Source organism: Geotrypetes seraphini, chromosome 1 (genome assembly GCF_902459505.1).
Source record: "Geotrypetes seraphini chromosome 1, aGeoSer1.1, whole genome shotgun sequence".
Classification (NCBI taxonomy): Eukaryota; Metazoa; Chordata; class Amphibia; order Gymnophiona; family Dermophiidae; genus Geotrypetes; species Geotrypetes seraphini.
Window position 1 is genome coordinate 135961929 of NC_047084.1, and position 18946 is coordinate 135980874.

The following is an 18946-nucleotide window of genomic DNA, read 5'->3' on the forward strand; positions in this document are numbered from 1 at the left end:
CCCTCCCCCCACCCCATCTCACCTCAAGGCCACATATCTTCCCGGCCTCCCCCCCCCCCCCCCGATGCTGGCATCTTTTCCCCTCTTTCCCTCCTCCAATGCAGTCCCTTTCTTTTCTCTCCACCTGCTCTTCTCCATTCTCATGTTCCTCTTTACTACTCTGGCAGCAGCGATTGCATGCAATCTTCCCCACAGTACCACCAGGCTTAAGTCAATTCTCGCGAGTCCCCATGAGAACTGATGCAGCCATTTAGAAAGCGGGGCAGGCCCAGGCAGCAGCGCAGAAAGCACATTCCTGCCGGCTCATACACCGCTGAACCACAAGGCTTAAAGGGCGTTTAAAAAGGTACTGCAGGGGGTGTTTTAAAAGGAAGGAAGGAAAGGCGGGCGGGGGTGTTTTAAAAGGAAGGGCCGGCGGGCAGGCGGTGTTTTAAAAAGGTACCGGAAGGGGGGGTTGTCTTTGCTCCATAAGACGCACCCACTTTTCCACTCCCTTTTTGGGGGTGGAAAAAGTGCGTTTTATGGAGCGAAAAATATGGTAGTTTTAATATCTTAGCCTTCAAGTGAAGTGTCATACTGGACAATTACTGTTTCTTGAAGATTATATTTAATGCAGTGAATGATGGATTAATGTGATGTGACCTATCATAAAACTGATATGGCCTATAGATCACTAACTACTAACATAGCCACTTGAAAATACAAAGGAAGCATTTTATGAATTTTGGAATCCTGCAGAGCTGGTGGTCCCATGAATATATTGTTTCTGTGGAAAAGGAAGCCCTTCCCAAGGTTTCCTGTGGAAAAATAAGGAGCTATCCATGCTGCAAATACGTGGGTGGGGGGAAGAAGGATGCTGAAACATAGAAAATGACGGCAGATAAGGGCCGCGGCCCATCTAGTCTGCCCACTCCAATGACCCTCCTCTATCTAACTCAGCGTAGAGATCCCACGTGACGATCCCATTTCTTCTTAAAATCAGGCACGCTGCTTGCTTCGATCACCTGAAGTGGAAGTTTATTCCAGCGATCAACTACTCTTTCGGTGAAAAAGTATTTCCTGGTGTCGCCGTGCAATTTACCGCCCCTGATTCTCCATGGATGTCCTCTTGTCGCCATCGGACCTTTGAAAAAGAAGATATCCTCTTCTACCTCGATACGGCCCGTGAGGTATTTGAATGTCTCGATCATGTCTCCCTTCTCTCTGCGTTCCTCGAGTGAGTATAGGCGTAATTTATCTAGCCGTTCCTCGTACGGGAGATCCTTGAGTCCCGAGACCATCCGGGTGGCCATCCGCTGGACTGACATGGGGAAGAGAGAGTGGGGAGAAGATGCTGGCAGGGAAGAAGACAGAGATGCCAGACTATGGGGGGAGCGGAGGGAAGAAGGGTGCCAGACCAATTTGGAAGGGGGAGAAAGGGAGAGAGAGGCACAGTAATAGAACAAATGGAAGATGCAGAGAGAAGAGAGACAGTGGATGGAAGGAATTGAATGAGAAGATGAGGAAAGCAGAAACCAGACAACAAAGGTAGAAAAAAAAATTCTATTTCTTTTTCTTTTTTTTTGCTTCAGGATAAAGTAGTATATTAGTTGTGTTGATAAAAATTTATAAACAAAATCCTGCTAGCTGGACATCTCTTTTTCCAGTTTAGCAGCCAAAACTTTGATTTATAAGGAAGGAATAAGCTAAATATTGCAGTACTGAAGCTGCGGGGATGGTGACGGGGCGGTGAATGGGATGGCAGTGACAGTGATGGGGCGGTGAATGGGATGGCGGTGAAGGGGATGGTGGGCCGGGACGGTGCAGTGACGGGGACAGATTTTTTCCCGTGTCATTCTCTATCCGGAACCTCCCGTGCTGCTCCAAACGGCACCTCAGCGTGGCTGCCGTACTTATAACAGAGCAAAGTCGGCAGCCGCGCTGAAGTGAACAAAGGTCCCGCGATGACTGTGCCGTCTACCGCCTCTGTTCCGGAAGAGGTAAGTGATGTCGGGGGGGGAGGGGGGAGGTGGCCGGCAGCTGCAGTCATCGCGGGATCTTGCCGCAACTCCCTGCGTCTGCCGGCCCAGCCCCCTCCGACGTCACTTACCTCTTCCATCCGGAGCAGAAGCAGTCATCGAGGGACCTTGCTGATTTGGGATGGAGAAAGAAAGGCGCATAGTATGGTGGTGAAGGGAGAGAAAGGAAGTCAGGGTGGTATGGAATCATGATGAAGGGTGAGAAAGGGGGTCAGGCTGGTATGGAAGGGTGTGGAGGGTGAGAAAGGGAGTAAGGTGGTATGGAATCATGGTGAAGGGTGAGAAAGGGGGTCAGGGTGGTATGGAATCATGGTGAAGGGTGAGAAAAGGGGACAGGGTGGTATGGAAGTGTGGTGGAGGGAGAGAAAGGGGCAGATGCTGATGGAATTGCGGGGAAAGAGACATAAGGGGGAAGGATACTGCATGGAATTGGGTTGGAAGGAGAGAAAGGGGCAGATGCTGATGGAAGGAGGGGGATGCGAGAGGAAAGAGTGAAATGCCAAACCATGGGGGTGTGGGAGAGGGAAGAAGAGGAGAGAGATGCCAGACCACTGGAAGAGGGAAGGGAAGAAGATGGATGCCAGACCAATGGGGGGTGATGGGAGAGATGGAAGGGGGAAGCATAAAGTTTCTGGAAAGGGAATAGAAAGATAGAAGATGCCATATAGAAGGGGCAGAGAGAGGGTAGACAGTGGATGAAAGGAAGAGAGTGACATAAAGATGAGGAAAGCAGAAACCAGAGAAGACAAGGTAGAAAAAAAAATTATATTTATTTATTTATTTTTTTGCTTTAGGTGAGATGCATCGCTGTTTCTGTGATGTTGCATTGTGATGCAGAGTCCAGCTTCTTGGTGCTTCAGTTTAACCTTTTGTCTACGTATTTTTATTCTATCTCCCCATTTACAAAACTCGAGCGTTTTTTAGTGTTGGCATCTGAGCTGTTATCACGGTGGCTAAAACCACACTACAGTTTTTGTAAAAGGGGGAGGGGTTAGTTTGTGATTACATACTAGGCGAAGGTATTTTCTGTGTTCTGTGTGTTCAAAAAGACATGGTTTTCTGTTAGGATTGATTTGTACCAGTCTGGCTTGTTCAGTTTTACAATGGGTTTATTGATGTACTGCTCACTGCAGTATGTAAGATGCTGCCTTTGCCTAGGTATTCATGTGTCACGTGTGAATTGTTAATAAAAATCATGTTTTTCATACAGATGGGGGGGGGGGGGTCAAAAAAATGATGGGCCCCGGGTGTCACATATGCTAGGTACGCCACTGCCGACACTCTCAATCAACCGGCAAAAATTTTGAAACAACAACAAAAAATCTCCTGCACTCCTCAGACAACCTCCAAACCACCCCTTCCTTCTAGCTCCTGAAGCAGCAGTGGCAGCCGATCCTGACAACCTCCCACCCTTCCTTACCGAAGCAGTAGCGGCAGCCGGTGAACAGAAGAAGCGCCGTAAACAAGCTGCTTCTGGCCAGTCCCAGCAGGGCCTTTCTTCTGCCACATAACTTCTGATACGGCAGAAGAAAGGCTCTGTAGGAGCTCGCCGGAAGCAGCCTTCTTCTGTTCACTGGCTGCCGCTTCTGCTTCGGTAAGGAAGGGTGGGGTTGTCAGGATTGGCCACTGGGCCAACTGCTTCAGGGCCAAGGAAGGGTGTGTGTGTGGCTGCCGCTGCTACTTTGGGGCCGAGGGAGGGAGGGGGGAGGTTGTCAGGAATGGCTGCCTGCTGCTAAATTTTTTTTTTTTTTTTTTTTTTGCAGTAACTCTCAAACAACCAGAAAAACTTATCCAGCATCCACCAGTCCCCATGGGTGCTGGATAGCTGAGAGTCTACTGTACCCATGCTGTACTTTTACAAACAGAAAGGGAGGAAATTTTGCAGAATCCCTTTTCCAGTTTTCTATCTGTGGCAAAAGCTCTGGAAATTTCCCTTCCTTTCTATGTGAAGCAGTAAAACTATGGAGTCAGTAGCACCTAGCCTGGTCCTCTGTCAAAGCTTTTCTCAGAACTCTAATCTTGGGCACTGAATGTGGCCATTAGGTATCACGCTCCCTACATTACCCAGAGATGGTGAAAATTGCCTCATCGGTATGTCTAGCTGACCTGGAGAGAGCAAGACCCTATTTGGGTCCTTCCGCATGGTAGCGTGGAATATTTCCACTGAATACAGAGCTACTGGGCCATCCCAATCTCTTGTATTTATCGATAAATGTTCATTTCATGTTATTTATGCATTGAATGTACAGTCCTACTATAGAGCCATGGGCACATGGACAATATTTTTAAAAATTTTTATTTTTATTTATTTTTAATATTTATATACCACTTATAACTAAACTAAACTAAACTTTAAGTTTATATACCGCATCATCTCCACCTATGTTGTGGAGCTTGGCACGGTTTACAAGAACTTAAAATCCTAGCAAAAACGGTAGCAGAACGAGACTTGGGGGTAATCGTCAGTGAGGACATGAAGTCTGCCAATCAAGTGGAGCAGGCTTCATCCAAGGCAAGACAAATCATGGGTTGCATACGAAGAGGTTTCGTCAGCCGTAAGGCGGAAGTCATTATGCCATTGTATAGATCCATGGTGAGGTCCCACCTGGAATACTGTGTGCAATTCTGGAGGCTGCATTATCGCAAGGATGTGCTGAGACTGGAGTCGGTGCAGAGAATGGCCACCCGGATGGTCTCGGGACTTAAGGATCTTCCATACGAAGAACGGCTTGACAAATTACAGCTATACTCGCTCGAGGAGCGCAGAGAGAGGGGGGACATGATCGAGACGTTCAAGTATCTTACGGGCCGCATCGAGGCGGAGGAAGATATCTTCTTTTTCAAGGGTCCCACGACAACAAGAGGGCATCCGTGGAAAATCAGGGACGGGAAACTACGAGGTGACACCAGGAAATTCTTTTTCACTGAAAGGGTGGTTGATCGCTGGAATAGTTTTCCACTACAGGTGATTGAGGCCAGCAGCGTGCCTGATTTTAAGGCCAAATGGGATCGACACGTGGGATCTATTCGCAAAGTAAAGGCAGGGGAGGGTCATTAGGGTGGGCAGACTGGATGGGCCATGGCCCTTATCTGCCGTCTATTTCTATGTTTCTAAAATATAGGAAAAGAAGGAAAAAAACTTATACAAGAACTTATATATAGAAGAGAGGAGTAAGGGGGGATAAAATTACATTTTAGTGAAAAGCCAGGTTTTCAGTTGCTTGCGGAATAATTGGAGGGAGCCCAGGATCCGCAGCAGGGTAGTAAGGTCGTTCCAAAGACCTGTGTTTACATTCAGGTACTCAAGCTGGCTGTCTTTTCTCAGTCTTACTTTTTCATTCTTTTGGGGCTCCTTTTACTAAGGTGTGCTAGCGTTTTTAGCGCACACAGCAGATTAGCGCATGCTAACCCCGCGCTACGCGGCTAGAACTAACGCCAGCTCAATGCTGGCGTTAACGTCTAGGCCGCGCGGCATTGAAGCACACGCTATTCCGCGCGTTACGGCCCTAACGCAGATTCGTAAAAGGAGCCCTTGGTTTCGATTTCAGCTCCTCAACTTTGTTCTTCATATAAATTCTCTATTCTGCCCAACATCGCATACAATTATAAATACACACATACAGCAATGAGAAGGGTTTACACTTTACCTTTTCAAGTTCTTCTTCTGCGGCTCGTTTCTCTCTTATCACTCGTTCAATTTGACTCTGTTTATCACTACACTCCTAGAGAATAATAATAATAATAATTTATTTTCTTATATTCCGCCCAACCGGAAGTTCTGGGCGGTTCACAGCAAGAGAACTGAGACATATCAGCGAAGACACAAAATACAGTAGAATTCAGTGAAATACAATATGATGAAGTACAATGTAATATAATGTGAAATCATCGCATAAATTTACCAAACAAATAGGTTTTTATCGATTTTCTGAACTCAAGGTAAGATTGGGATTAGGCAATTAGAGGTCACAGCCAAGAGTTCATTTTCCCCGCTTGAAAAGCCAGAGTTCTGTCTAAAAAACTTTTAAAATGACAGGCTTTCAGAGTTAGCCTCTAAGAGGGCAAATCTGTAACAGGGCACCTTGCAGAAGCCTATTCGACCATGAAACTTCAGCATTTACCCGTAACTGGGTTTCGACATAGTAACATAATAGATGATGGCAGATAAATACTCAAATGGTCCATCCAGTCTGCCCAACCTTACCCACTTTTTAAATTACTGATTGAATTTAAATTTTCCTTAACATAGTAGATGACGGCAGATAAATACCCAAATGGTCCATCCAGTCTTCCCAACCTTACCCACTTTTTAAATTACTGATTGAATTTAAATTTTCCTTAACATAGTAGATGACGGCAGATAAATACCCAAATGGTCCATCCAGTCTTCCCAACCTTACCCACTTTTTAAATTACTGATTGAATTTAAATTTTCCTTAACATAGTAGATGACGGCAGATAAATACCCAAATGGTCCATCCAGTCTTCCCAACCTTACCCACTTTTTAAATTACTGATTGAATTTAAATTTTCCTTAACATAGTAGATGACGGCAGATAAATACCCAAATGGTCCATCCAGTCTTCCCAACCTTACCCACTTTTTAAATTACTGATTGAATTTAAATTTTCCTTTTTCTTAGCTATTGCTGGGCCAGAACCTAAAGCTCTGCCCGGAATTGTGCTTAGGTTCCTTCTACTGAAGCCTCCATCAAAGCTCATTCCAGCCTATCTAAACCATCCCAGTCCATCCTCAACCAAACAGCCATATATGGACATAAACCCTGCAAGTTTGCTCTGTACTGGCCTTAATTTTTTCTGTCTAACACAAATTTTTTTTCCATGTCTAACACTTAGGATAAGAGCTGGTGTAAGTGCGTGTACATAGGGTGGCAGCTATCCAGGTAACTTATGCATATAGGTAGGAGCCCCAACCACACTCTGCCCTATGGACACGGTTATTTCCACAACAGCTCTTAGGAAGCATGCTACACGTATGCTAGTATTCTAAGCATTTATGCTTATAACTCACATGCAAATATTAATACCTGGTTTATAGAATGAACCCCTAAATGGCATTATTGTTTATATACTTTGGTAATTAAGGCTTTTTATGGGCTCCAACTATACATGTCTACATGTCAAAAGGCTTAGGCATGTAACTTGGATCATCACAAGATCCCTTTCTATGGGAAAGTGTAGATGCTTTCCTGGCTGATACTTTTCATATCATGTGAATGTCAATCAATATAGCATCTTTAGCTCAGCATGGCCGGTTACCTGCAGCAGAATTTTCAAAATGCCGTGGTAAAGTTTCCAACATTCTGAGAAGCCTGTGGTACTTGGGCCGCTTGAAGAGAGAAAACTCTGAAAAGCACAATTGAGGGTGAGGGGAAGGGAGGGAGATGACAGGAAGATGACAGGAAGAGATGCCTAGACCGGGAATGGGCTTCCCTCCTGCCAATTTTTGTTTGTGGGGGGAGGGGGATACGCAATGACACAAGGGAGTGGGTATACCTCCTGCCATTTTTCTTTCACGGGAGTGGGGGGGGTCTACCATTGCTAGCAGTCAGCATTTTCAGTTGGCCTAACCAACATCAGCAAAGGCCTATGGGACATAATATCAATCTGACTCTGGAATGTTGATGCAGATAGATCCTAAATGCTTCTGCACAGAATTCACATACATTAAGCATCCAGCCAGACTGGATTCTTTTTTTTTTTTTTTTTTGTATAATCATCTTTATTGGGCAAAATAAGATAACAGCACACACGGCAAACAACAAGTGCAGTATAGAAATGTCATGGATATCAAACAAGTAGCAATATAGCAAAATACGCAGAAGAAAGTACACTGTGACAGGGCCGGAACGCTGTCATCTCAAACACCCAGTGTTTTATAGAGGAAACCATAACCTGGACGCATAGGAAAAACCCCGCAAACAAACACACCCCCATACATACCAGCACCAACCATACAACCCACATTACACTCCCCCCCCCTCAAACACCCTGACCCCAAACACACTCACATTCACCTAGCAAATTATTGGGGACACCCAGCTCGGTGGCTAAGACATGATGCAGAAAAAAGCCCTCAAAAGGCAGCACCAATGGTGATAAATATCGTGATAAATATTGTAGAAGAATACCCAGTCGATAAGCAAGGCAAGGCAGCATCAGAGTCAAAAGCGCAGGCGAAATCCTAGTGAAAGCAAGAAGCTCAAACAAATACTAACAGAAATAGAAATAGAAATAGAAATAGAAAGACAAGAAAGTAGGCAAGTCCAGGAAACACCAGGGAGGGCAATAAGTATAATTAAGAAGTAGATGCAGAGTAGTGCTGCCGAAAGGTATTCCAGAGTGCACAGTAGTCCTTCCAATGGGCTTGCAAGCGCTGAGAGTAAGTTTGTAGTTCAAAGGAAGCCAAAGTGGCCATGCGACTGGTCCATACAGAAAAAGAGGGTACTTCAGGGGAAGCCCAATGTTGTAAAATGAGCTTTTTCCCCACCAAGATAGCATGGAGGACAAATTTCTGGGAGGTCGCACTGAGGTCCTGCTGAGATAAGTCCTGCACATCGCCCAGCAGTAAAGCAGGCGGGTTCCATTGGAAGTCGCAGCTCAGGATATCCTCCAAACACCGGTGAACCTGGACCCAGAAGGTAAGTTTCGAGCAAAGAAAAAAAGAGTGCAAATAGGTGCCTGGTGAGAGGTGACAATTAACACATAGATTATCAGGCCACAGCCCCATATGAAAACCTTTGGATCTAGTAAGATACGCTCTGTGCAATATACGAAATTGGGTTTCCTGTAAAGAGACAGATTTAACAAACAAGTATATATTCTGAAAAAAGACATGCAGCTCATGCAGAGACACTGTCAACTCCAATTCCCTAGTCCAGTCCAACACTATGGGCTGAAGGCACTGCGTCCCTTGGCCCTCCCTGCCCTCCGCGTACCAAGTAGCGATCTTGTTCTTGTGGGGTGGGACATCCAGAGCCCTTTCATCTAAAGGCACACAGCCCCAAGTGGTAGGAGAAATAAGGGTCAGAGAGTTATAATAGTGTTTTATTTGGAGATATATATAAGACTGGTTTGATGGGAGCCCCCAGTTGGTGCAAAGTGAGGAGGAAGAAGGGAACACTCCACCCCCCAAGTTTAATAAATCTCGTATGGTGGACTCACGCTCAGTGCGGCCCCTCAAGCCAGGCAAGCCCCGAAAACCAGGTACAAAGTTAGGGTTACCAACCAGAGATAGAAAGGGGGACGGGTGAGGCACCTTATTCTGAAGTTTCCGCCACCACGCCCACGCTCTCTGAAAGACAGAGAGGTAATGCAACGAGGGGTACCTCAAAGAGACCGGCGAACCCTGAATCCCATGCACAAAGGAAATAAAAGACACTGGGGAACAGCAAGTAGCCAAAAGGTCCAGAGGGGAATATCGCCTATGCAATGTTAAATGTTCATGGATCCAACGAAAAAAAGATGCAACATTGTAAAGGCGAATGTCAGGCAACCCGAGCCCCCCCTGCCCCTTAGCACGAGACAGTTTGAGGAATCCAATGCGCGCCTGTCTGGCGTTCCAGATGAATTTACGAATGATAAAATTATAGTGGCGTTCGTCTTCACAACTGACCCAGAAGGGCACCGACTGTATCGCGTACAAAAGTTTCGGAAAGAGAACCATCTTCACCAGTGCTATCCGGCCCATCAGGGATAAAGGAAGGGAACGCCATTTATGACATAGGGATTGGATCCTGCCAATTGCTGCCATGATATTGGCTTCGTACAGTTTTTTCGGATCTTGGTAGAGATATATCCCTAAATATTTCAGTTTTCCGGGTGCAACACCCACTCCCATCCTCCGGAACCAAAGATCACCCGGCGAATCATGCAACAGTAAGGCCTCAGTTTTGTCATAATTGACCTTTAAACCTGTAAAAAGTCCGAACGAATTAATAATATCCATCAGGCGAGGAAGATTAACATCGGCGTGCCGGACGTAAAGCAGCATATCATCCGCGAACATACTAATACGGAATTCGTGTCCCCCGATGCCCAGGCCCTGAAGATCCCGGTCCTGCCGAATTCGTATGGCCAAGGGTTCAAGAGAAAGAAGGAATAGCAGGGGGGACAATGGTCAGCCCTGGCGTGTGCCTCGACCCAAAAAAAAGGGTTCAGAGATCCCCCCCCATTGATCATCAGCTGAGATTTAGGGCCAGTGTACAGGGCTGCTACCCAGGCGACAAAGTCCCCAGAGATGCCATAGCGGTTAAGAACCCAAAAAAGGTGTCGCCATGAAACCATGTCGAACGCCTTCTCTACGTCAAGACTGGTTATCAAAGCCCTGTCGGAGTCGTTATAAGGAAGCTGCAACACCGTGAGCACTTTAAGTAAATTCATGGAGGCATGCCTCCCTGGGACGAAGCCCACCTGATCTTCGTGGATCAGGTGCGGTAGGATCGAGTTAAGGCGAGACGCCAGTATCCCGGCAAGGAGCTTAATATCCTGATTCAGAAGTGATATGGGTCGATAGGAACCCAGCTGGTCCGCGGGTCTTCCCGGTTTCGGCAAGATAATGATATGAGCGCTATTATGAGTGTTGCCGGGAGGTGTTTCTGACCGAAGTCCCATAAAATAAGCTTGTAGAGAACCGAGGGCCAGCGGGGGTAAGAGCTTGTAAAACTCCGGGCCAAAACCGTCTGGCCCAGGAGTTTTAGCCAGCTTGAGTTTTCGAATAGCCAGTTGCAGCTCCTCCCCACTAATCGGTTGGTTAAGCGCCAGAAACTGTCGGTCAGAGACCATGGGCAGATCACGAAAAAAGGCGTCACGCGCTCCGTCGTCAGGCGGCTGTTCGGCATAAAGCCTTTGGTAAAATTGAAGGAATTGATTTGTAATGGCCTGTCGCTGAGTATGCACCCTCCCCGCCCCATCCTTGATATGAGTAATGACATGTCGGGCTCTAGGGGGCCGGATCAAATTGGCAAGTAAGCGACCGGTTTTATTACCCCAAGCATGCAGCTTGTATTTGTAGAAGTAGATATTTCGAGAGGCCCGTTGGGAGAGAATATCATTGACCCTGTGTTTGACGACCAAAAGTCTATCCCGCAAGTCATTAGTAAGATTCGAGATGTGGGAGCGGCGCAAGTGTTGCAACTCGGCAGTTAAGGATAACAGTTCCCCATCCCGCTTTTTCTTTGCGGCAGCAGAATAAGCCAGAACGTGACCGCGCAAAACGGCCTTGGCCGCTTCCCAGTAGGTATCCGGGCTCACATCGCCCGCATCATTCGTCTGAAGGAACTCGTCCCAGCGCTGCTCCAAGTAAGTGCGAAAAGAGGGGTCCGAGTACAGAGGAGGAGACATCCGTCATATCCTGCCCGGAGAGGCAGGTGAAAACTGCAAAGAAGCGCCCAGTAGCGCATGATCTGACACCAAAGGAGCGGCCATGCTCGCCTTAGTCAATTTAGAAAACAGGCCATCAGAGATTAAAATGTAATCAATGCGAGAGTATACGTTATGAGGGTGGGAATAGAAGGAAAAGTCACTTTCAAGCGGATTCAGGGTTCGCCAGGCATCCAACAAGCCCAATTCTTGTAGAAGGAAAGGTATCCCCTTACTATAATGTCCCCTAGGGGCAGATTTAGCCGGTTTACAATCCAAAAGGGGCTCCGCCACCACATTGAAATCTCCCCCTAAAATCAACTGATAGGAGGAGTAGGCAGCCAAAATCCCCACCAAGGAGGAAAAAATTTATGGGAATATACATTCGGAGCATAGACCGTACCCAATACTAGAGGGGAACCCCACAAGTCTCCAATTAGAAATAAGTATCTGCCCTCCAGATCTCTAACTTCCTTATGGACATGGAAGGGAATGTTCTTATGAATCAAGATCGCCACCCCACGCTTACGGGAAGAGTAGGCCGAGAAACCCACCTGTCCCACCCAATCCCTACGAAGTTTGAGATGTTCTGTGGTGGACAGGTGGGTCTCCTGGAGGAAAGCAATATCACAGCGCTCCTTCTTCAGATATGATAAAATCTTGGTACGTTTCACAGGAGAGTGAAAGCCATCAACATTTAAAGAATTAACATTCAAGTTAGCCAGTATGGAAAGTGTAGACAGAAAATGCAATGAAATGAACCAAAAAACCATGGAGGAGGGCGGGATCATCCCAGCCAAATCCCCCTCCTCCATGGAGCATGGATAGTATTAGCCATCCGTCGCGGCAACCGTCTCAGCCAAGCACTGGACAAATCACCACGCTCTAGGGTCCCAGACAAATCACCAATCATCCCACCAAGCATATACATCCACACACACACACACACATACCAGCAACTGCGTCCCCCCACCCCACCCCCCTCCAAACACCCTCCCCATCCTCCCCAGACCATACAGTCTACCCCAATACAACAGAACAGCATAGATACAGCAGCTCCGGGCCACCCCCACCCCCCTACGGGGAAATGTGAAATATTAAGGGGTAACCCAAGAGGGAATCATAAAACAGAAAAGGCATAACAAGCAAAGGCATATACAACTCCAGAAATGTAAACACCAAAACATTTGAACAACGAGGCAGAGATATGTACCCTAGTAACAGGTATCAGAAAGCACACTAATAAAGAATATCAAGTGCAAGACGAGGCGAGGCGCCCCGCCAAGGGAATGCGCAGGTCTATACCAAAGGCGGCAGGCTTCGATAAGCAGGTTAGGAGAGTTCCACAGGTCCCCCCTCTACTCCCAAAGGAGCAAAGGAGAGAGGTAAATGCAGGAAACTGATGTAGTCCCCCTATATAGAAAAAGAATCCAAGTCAGGAACATGTACAGTCGGGGCTGTAAGACTTAGCAATGAACAGAGCCCACAGACCCCAGCAGCACCCAGGCCGCAGGGATAAAGTAGTATTCAGAGTCTTAGGAGAAACAAATCCTTCAATCACCCGGCTGATGGGGAGCAATCACAGGAGGCAACTGTTGAATAAAGTGTTCCATAGCCTGCGGAGTGTCCAGAAAGGTCACTTTGTTGTTATAGAATACTAGCTGATGGCCCGGCGTTGCACGGGTATTTAATTATAGCAATAATACTGTAAATGGATTCAAATAAAGATACTTTATAGTGGTGAATGAAAATATTTTTTTACTTTATAAAAAGTACAATATTCAAATTATAATGTGAAATATTTGACATAATGAATACAATACAACTAACCCAAAACGTGATTATAAACAACATTTTTAGTTTCACCTCCAGGAGCAAGAACATATACATTATTGGGTGAACCCACCCTTCCCACGTGTGCAGGTGGGCCGCGAGACCCCCAGAACATATCATCCCGGGTAGTGAGGGATCTGCATACCAAGTTTCGTCCAAATCGGTCAAGCCGTTTTTGAATTACTGTGAGAATGGCAGCTTTTTACATTTTTTCCATTGACATGAATGGGTGAAACCTGATTTTCTGTTTGTAGCTCCGCCCACGTGTGCAGGTGGGCCGCGAGACCCCCAGAACATATCACCCCAGGTAGTGAGGGATCTGCATACGAAGTTTCGTTCAAATCGGTCAAGCCGTTTTTGAATTACTGTTAGAATGGCAGCGTTTTACATTTTTTCCATTGACATGAATGGGTGAAATCTGATTTTCTGTTTGTAGCTCCGCCCACGTGTGCAGGTGGGCCGCGAGACCCCCAGAACATATCATCCCGGGTAGTGAGGGATCTGCATACCAAGTTTCGTCCAAATTGGTCAAGCCGTTTTTGAATTACTGTGAGAATGGCAGCTTTTTACATTTTTTCCATTGACATGAATGGGTGAAATCTGATTTTCTGTTTGTAGCTCCGCCCACGTGTGCAGGTGGGCCGCGAGACCCCCAGAACATATCACCCCAGGTAGTGAGGGATCTGCATACCAAGTTTCGTTCAAATCGGTCAAGCCGTTTTTGAATTACTGTTAGAATGGCAGCGTTTTACATTTTTTCCATTGACATGAATGGGTGAAATCAGATTTTCTGTTTGTAGCTCCGCCCACGTGTGCAGGTGGGCCGCGAGACCCCCAGAACATATCATCCCGGGTAGTGAGGGATCTGCATACCAAGTTTCGTCCAAATCGGTCAAGCCGTTTTTGAATTACTGTGAGAATGGCAGCTTTTTACATTTTTTCCATTGACATGAATGGGTGAAATCTGATTTTCTGTTTGTAGCTCCGCCCACGTGTGCAGGTGGGCCGCGAGACCCCCAGAACATATCACCCCAGGTAGTGAGGGATCTGCATACCAAGTTTCGTTCAAATCGGTCAAGCCGTTTTTGAATTACTGTTAGAATGGCAGCGTTTTACATTTTTTCCATTGACATGAATGGGTGAAATCTGATTTTCTGTTTGTAGCTCCGCCCACGTGTGCAGGTGGGCCGCGAGACCCCCAGAACATATCATCCCGGGTAGTGAGGGATCTGCATACCAAGTTTCGTCCAAATTGGTCAAGCCGTTTTTGAATTACTGTGAGAATGGCAGCTTTTTACATTTTTTCCATTGACATGAATGGGTGAAATCTGATTTTCTGTTTGTAGCTCCGCCCACGTGTGCAGGTGGGCCGCGAGACCCCCAGAACATATCACCCCAGGTAGTGAGGGATCTGCATACCAAGTTTCGTTCAAATCGGTCAAGCCGTTTTTGAATTACTGTTAGAATGGCAGCGTTTTACATTTTTTCCATTGACATGAATGGGTGAAATCTGATTTTCTGTTTGTAGCTCCGCCCAGGTGTGCAGGTGGGCCGCGAGACCCCCAGAACATATCATCCCGGGTAGTGAGGGATCTGCATACCAAGTTTCGTCCAAATTGGTCAAGCCGTTTTTGAATTACTGTGAGAATGGCAGCTTTTTACATTTTTTCCATTGACATGAATGGGTGAAATCTGATTTTCTGTTTGTAGCTCCGCCCACGTGTGCAGGTGGGCCGCGAGACCCCCAGAACATATCACCCCAGGTAGTGAGGGATCTGCATACCAAGTTTCGTTCAAATCGGTCAAGCCGTTTTTGAATTACTGTTAGAATGGCAGCGTTTTACATTTTTTCCATTGACATGAATGGGTGAAATCTGATTTTCTGTTTGTAGCTCCGCCCACGTGTGCAGGTGGGCCGCGAGACCCCCAGAACATATCATCTCGGGTAGTGAGGGATCTGCATACCAAGTTTCGTTCAAATCGGTCAAGCCGTTTTTGAATTACTGTTAGAATGGCAGCGTTTTACATTTTTTCCATTGACATGAATGGGTGAAATCTGATTTTCTGTTTGTAGCTCCGCCCACGTGTGCAGGTGGGCCGCGAGACCCCCAGAACATATCACCCCAGGTAGTGAGGGATCTGCATACCAAGTTTCGTTCAAATCGGTCAAGCCGTTTTTGAATTACTGTTAGAATGGCAGCGTTTTACATTTTTTCCATTGACATGAATGGGTGAAATCTGATTTTCTGTTTGTAGCTCCGCCCACGTGTGCAGGTGGGCCGCGAGACCCCCAGAACATATCATCTCGGGTAGTGAGGGATCTGCATACCAAGTTTCGTTCAAATCGGTCAAGCCGTTTTTGAATTACTGTTAGAATGGCAGCGTTTTACATTTTTTCCATTGACATGAATGGGTGAAATCTGATTTTCTGTTTGTAGCTCCGCCCACGTGTGCAGGAAGGCCGCGAGACCCCCAGAACATATCACCCCAGGTAGTGAGGGATCTGCATACCAAGTTTCGTTCAAATCGGTCAAGCCGTTTTTGCGTGATCGCGGCACATACATACATACATCCGATTTTATATATATAGATTCGGGACCGAGCTGGGTACAGAAGGTTAACCCTGATGTGCCGTTTGAAGAGCTCATTGCAAAAAGGTGCCATAGCCCGTCGCTGATAGGAAACATGCGGGGAGAAGTCCTGGAAAACGAGGATTTTGTGACCCTCAAATTGTAGCTCCTTCCCTTTGCGATACAGGAACAAGATCTTCTCTTTGGCAGCAAAGTTAAGAAAACGTGCTATGACTGGGCGCGGTCGCTGCTCTCCCTCGTTGCGGATCCCCACTCGATGCGCCCACTCGATCAATAGCGGGGCCAGAGGAGCCTGGATATCAAAGGCCTCCGGCAGCCACGCTTCAAGGCGAGAGCGGAGATCCACGTTGCGCACGGTGGCAGGGATTCCTATAAAGCGACCGCGATTCTCCTGATCTTCCGCACGCTCCGTTAAAGTTTTTGCCGTTGTTTCCAGGGTGCGGAGACGCTCCTCGAAACTATCCGTGCGAACTTCCTGTTGAGCAATGCGCGTTGCAGGCGGTTCGTCTGAGATTCTAAGCGCTCTCTCATCTCCTCCATAAAAGACTGGATTTGGGTGAGTTTGTCTTCCATAACCAGGGTTAGGGAGCGCGTGAGTTCTTGCACGGCCGCGTCCTGCAGGGTGAACATCGGCACCGCGTGCTGCTCCGCCATCTTGGGGCCTTTCACAGAGTGTTTAAGCCTTCGTTCCTCTTTGGAATTGAGTCGGCATAACCTGCACGTAATGCTCAGAAAAGAGCAATGCGGAGACGCACCCCGCCCGCCGACCTGCAGGGAAAGGAAAGCGCGATGCACCCCCCCCAAATCTGCGGGTTTTAAGTAAGATTTAGGGCGGAGTGGCCCGGAGCTGCAGAGAGGCACGTCCGATCAGGTCTCCAGCATCACGTGACCCCCCTAGACTGGATTCTTAATGTACTAGTCGTTAAGCCCGTTACATTAACGGGTGCTAGAATTTATGTCTGTCTGTATTTTTCTTTCTGTCTCTTTCCTCCCTCCATTTCCCTGTGTAGCGCTGTCTCTGCTTTCTTCCTCAGTCTCCACTCTCGAGCTGTAACATTACTGCTTAGCTTTTTCTCCCTGCAAGCATCTCTACTCTCTTTGCTATTTTTCTCTTCTTGCAGGGGTCTCTGCTCTCCTTTCTCTATATGTTCCTGATTCCTGCAAACTTCTGTTTTCTCTGTATGCTCTTTACCCTGTGTTTCCCTGTAGGTGTCTTTTCCCTTTTTTTTTTTTTTTTATTCCTTCTTCATGTATGGTTGATTTATTAAAAGTTTTTTTATTTTTCCTATTTGTTGCATGCCTGTCTCCTTGGCCGCTGTATGTTTCTATTTTTTTGCTTTGTGTGTTTGTTTGTGTTTTTTTGCTGATTGTCTACTTGGTCGCTGTCAGTCTCATTGGCTGCTGTATGTCTGTATGCCTTTTTTTCAGTCTAACTCCTTGGCCACTGTATGTCTGGAAGGTTTTTTTCCTGAATTTATCCTTGGGCATTGTATTTTTTATTTTTTTCTGTTTGTCTCCTTGGCTATTTGTATTTTTTTGCTGTCTCTCTGTCTGTCTACTTGGACGCTGTATGTAAGTATGTCTGTCTCCTTGGCTGCTGTATGTCTGTTTGTCATTTTTTTTCCTGTGTCTCTCTCTCCTTGTCCTCTGTGTTTTGTTATTTTTTCAATCTGTGTCTTTAGCCCCCTGTCCTTCTGTGACTGTCTGTGTGTTTCTCTCTACTTGTGCACTGTTGTTTGTTTGTTTTTTTCAATCTCTCTTTAGCTCCTGATCCCCTCTCACTGACCCTTGCGCGACTGCATGTAATTCCGGTTAGGTTTCCATGGCAACCCTGCTCGCGGGTCTGTGAGTGTAGGGCCGTTTTGTCGGGTCTGGCGGCGCCGGGTTGGGAAGAGTCCTGGCTCCTTTTTTGGTTTGGGCCCGTGCAGAGGGGCTCAACAGCGCACAACCACCTTTCCTTCCCTCCCTCCATCAGGTGCAGTGCAGCTCCACCAATGTTAAAAGCAGCCACGTCGAAATCGGAGCCCTGCCACTGCCGTAGCACTTTCCCCTCTGCCTTGGTCCCGCCCCTTCTCTGACATATGGGACCGCGGCAGAGGGAACGTGTTACGGTGGCGGCAGGGCTCCAATTTCAAAGCAGCTGCTTTTAACATAGGCGGAGCTGAACTGTACCTGATGGAGGAAGGGAAGGAACGGTGGGGCAAATTTGGTCAACGGCAGGAATTGTTTGGCGGACCAAGCACCGTGAAACCGTGAGGAAGGCCGCCGCAGCCTCGCAGCTAGGTAGGGGGACAACAATGGCGCTTATGCTCAAGGCCCCACCGCAGCTCCTCTCTCGATCCTGGTGCGGTTCGAGAGAGGATTCGTGGTGGCGGCTTGAGCATAAGCGCGATTGTTGTCCAAATTGCCGAGTTTGGTGACGTAAACCCGCGCATGCGTACAAAAAAAAAACGCGATGGGATCAGGGAACACGTTTTTTTAGTGCGCATGCGCGTCCTACCATTTTATTATATTAGATGTGAATTCTGTGCAGAAGCATTTAGGCCTGGATTCTGTATAGGACGCCCAGGAGGGGCATCCTATACAGAATCGGGCCTACACTAACCCCGATTCTGTAACCGGCGTCCATGTTAGACGCTGGTTACAGAATTGGGTTAGAGTAGACGCGGCCGCTACACTTATCGCGGCAAGGGATCTCCCTGCCGTGATAAGTATAGTGGTCGCCTGTCCGATTGCCGGTAGAAGGGTTCCCAATCCCTCCTGCCGGAGGACGCATCCCTCCGGATCCCCTCCCGCGCTAACACCCACCGATGACCACCCCTAACCTGCCCCCCAAATTAACCTCTAATTGTTGGCCGGCCGGGTCTTGCTACCGTCCAGCCGGCAGGCCTGCCTCGTCGAAATGAGGCGGGCCCACCCCATCCCGCGAAGCCTAAGGCCCGATTGGCCCAGGCTCTAGAAGCCTGGACCAATCAGGCCTTAGGCATAGCAGGTCCGCCCATCATTTCGACGAGGCGGGCCTGCCGGCTGGATGGTAGCAAGACCCAGCCGGCCAGCCAACAATTAGAGGTTAGTTTGGGGGGGAGGTTAGGGGTGGTCATCGGTGGGTGTTAGCATGGGGGAG

General features: G+C 47.4%; 1 protein-coding gene across 2 annotated transcripts in view; it reads right to left on the minus strand.

Moving 5' to 3' along the window:
- SCLT1 (sodium channel and clathrin linker 1) overlaps positions 1-18946 on the minus strand; it is a 207738-nt gene that overhangs the window by 48342 nt on the left and 140450 nt on the right. For both annotated transcript variants that reach the window (XM_033939153.1, XM_033939143.1), the window contains exon 16: positions 5666-5740. In XM_033939153.1, the coding sequence (XP_033795044.1) occupies positions 5666-5740 (75 nt within the window). The remainder of the gene's footprint in view (positions 1-5665; positions 5741-18946) is intronic.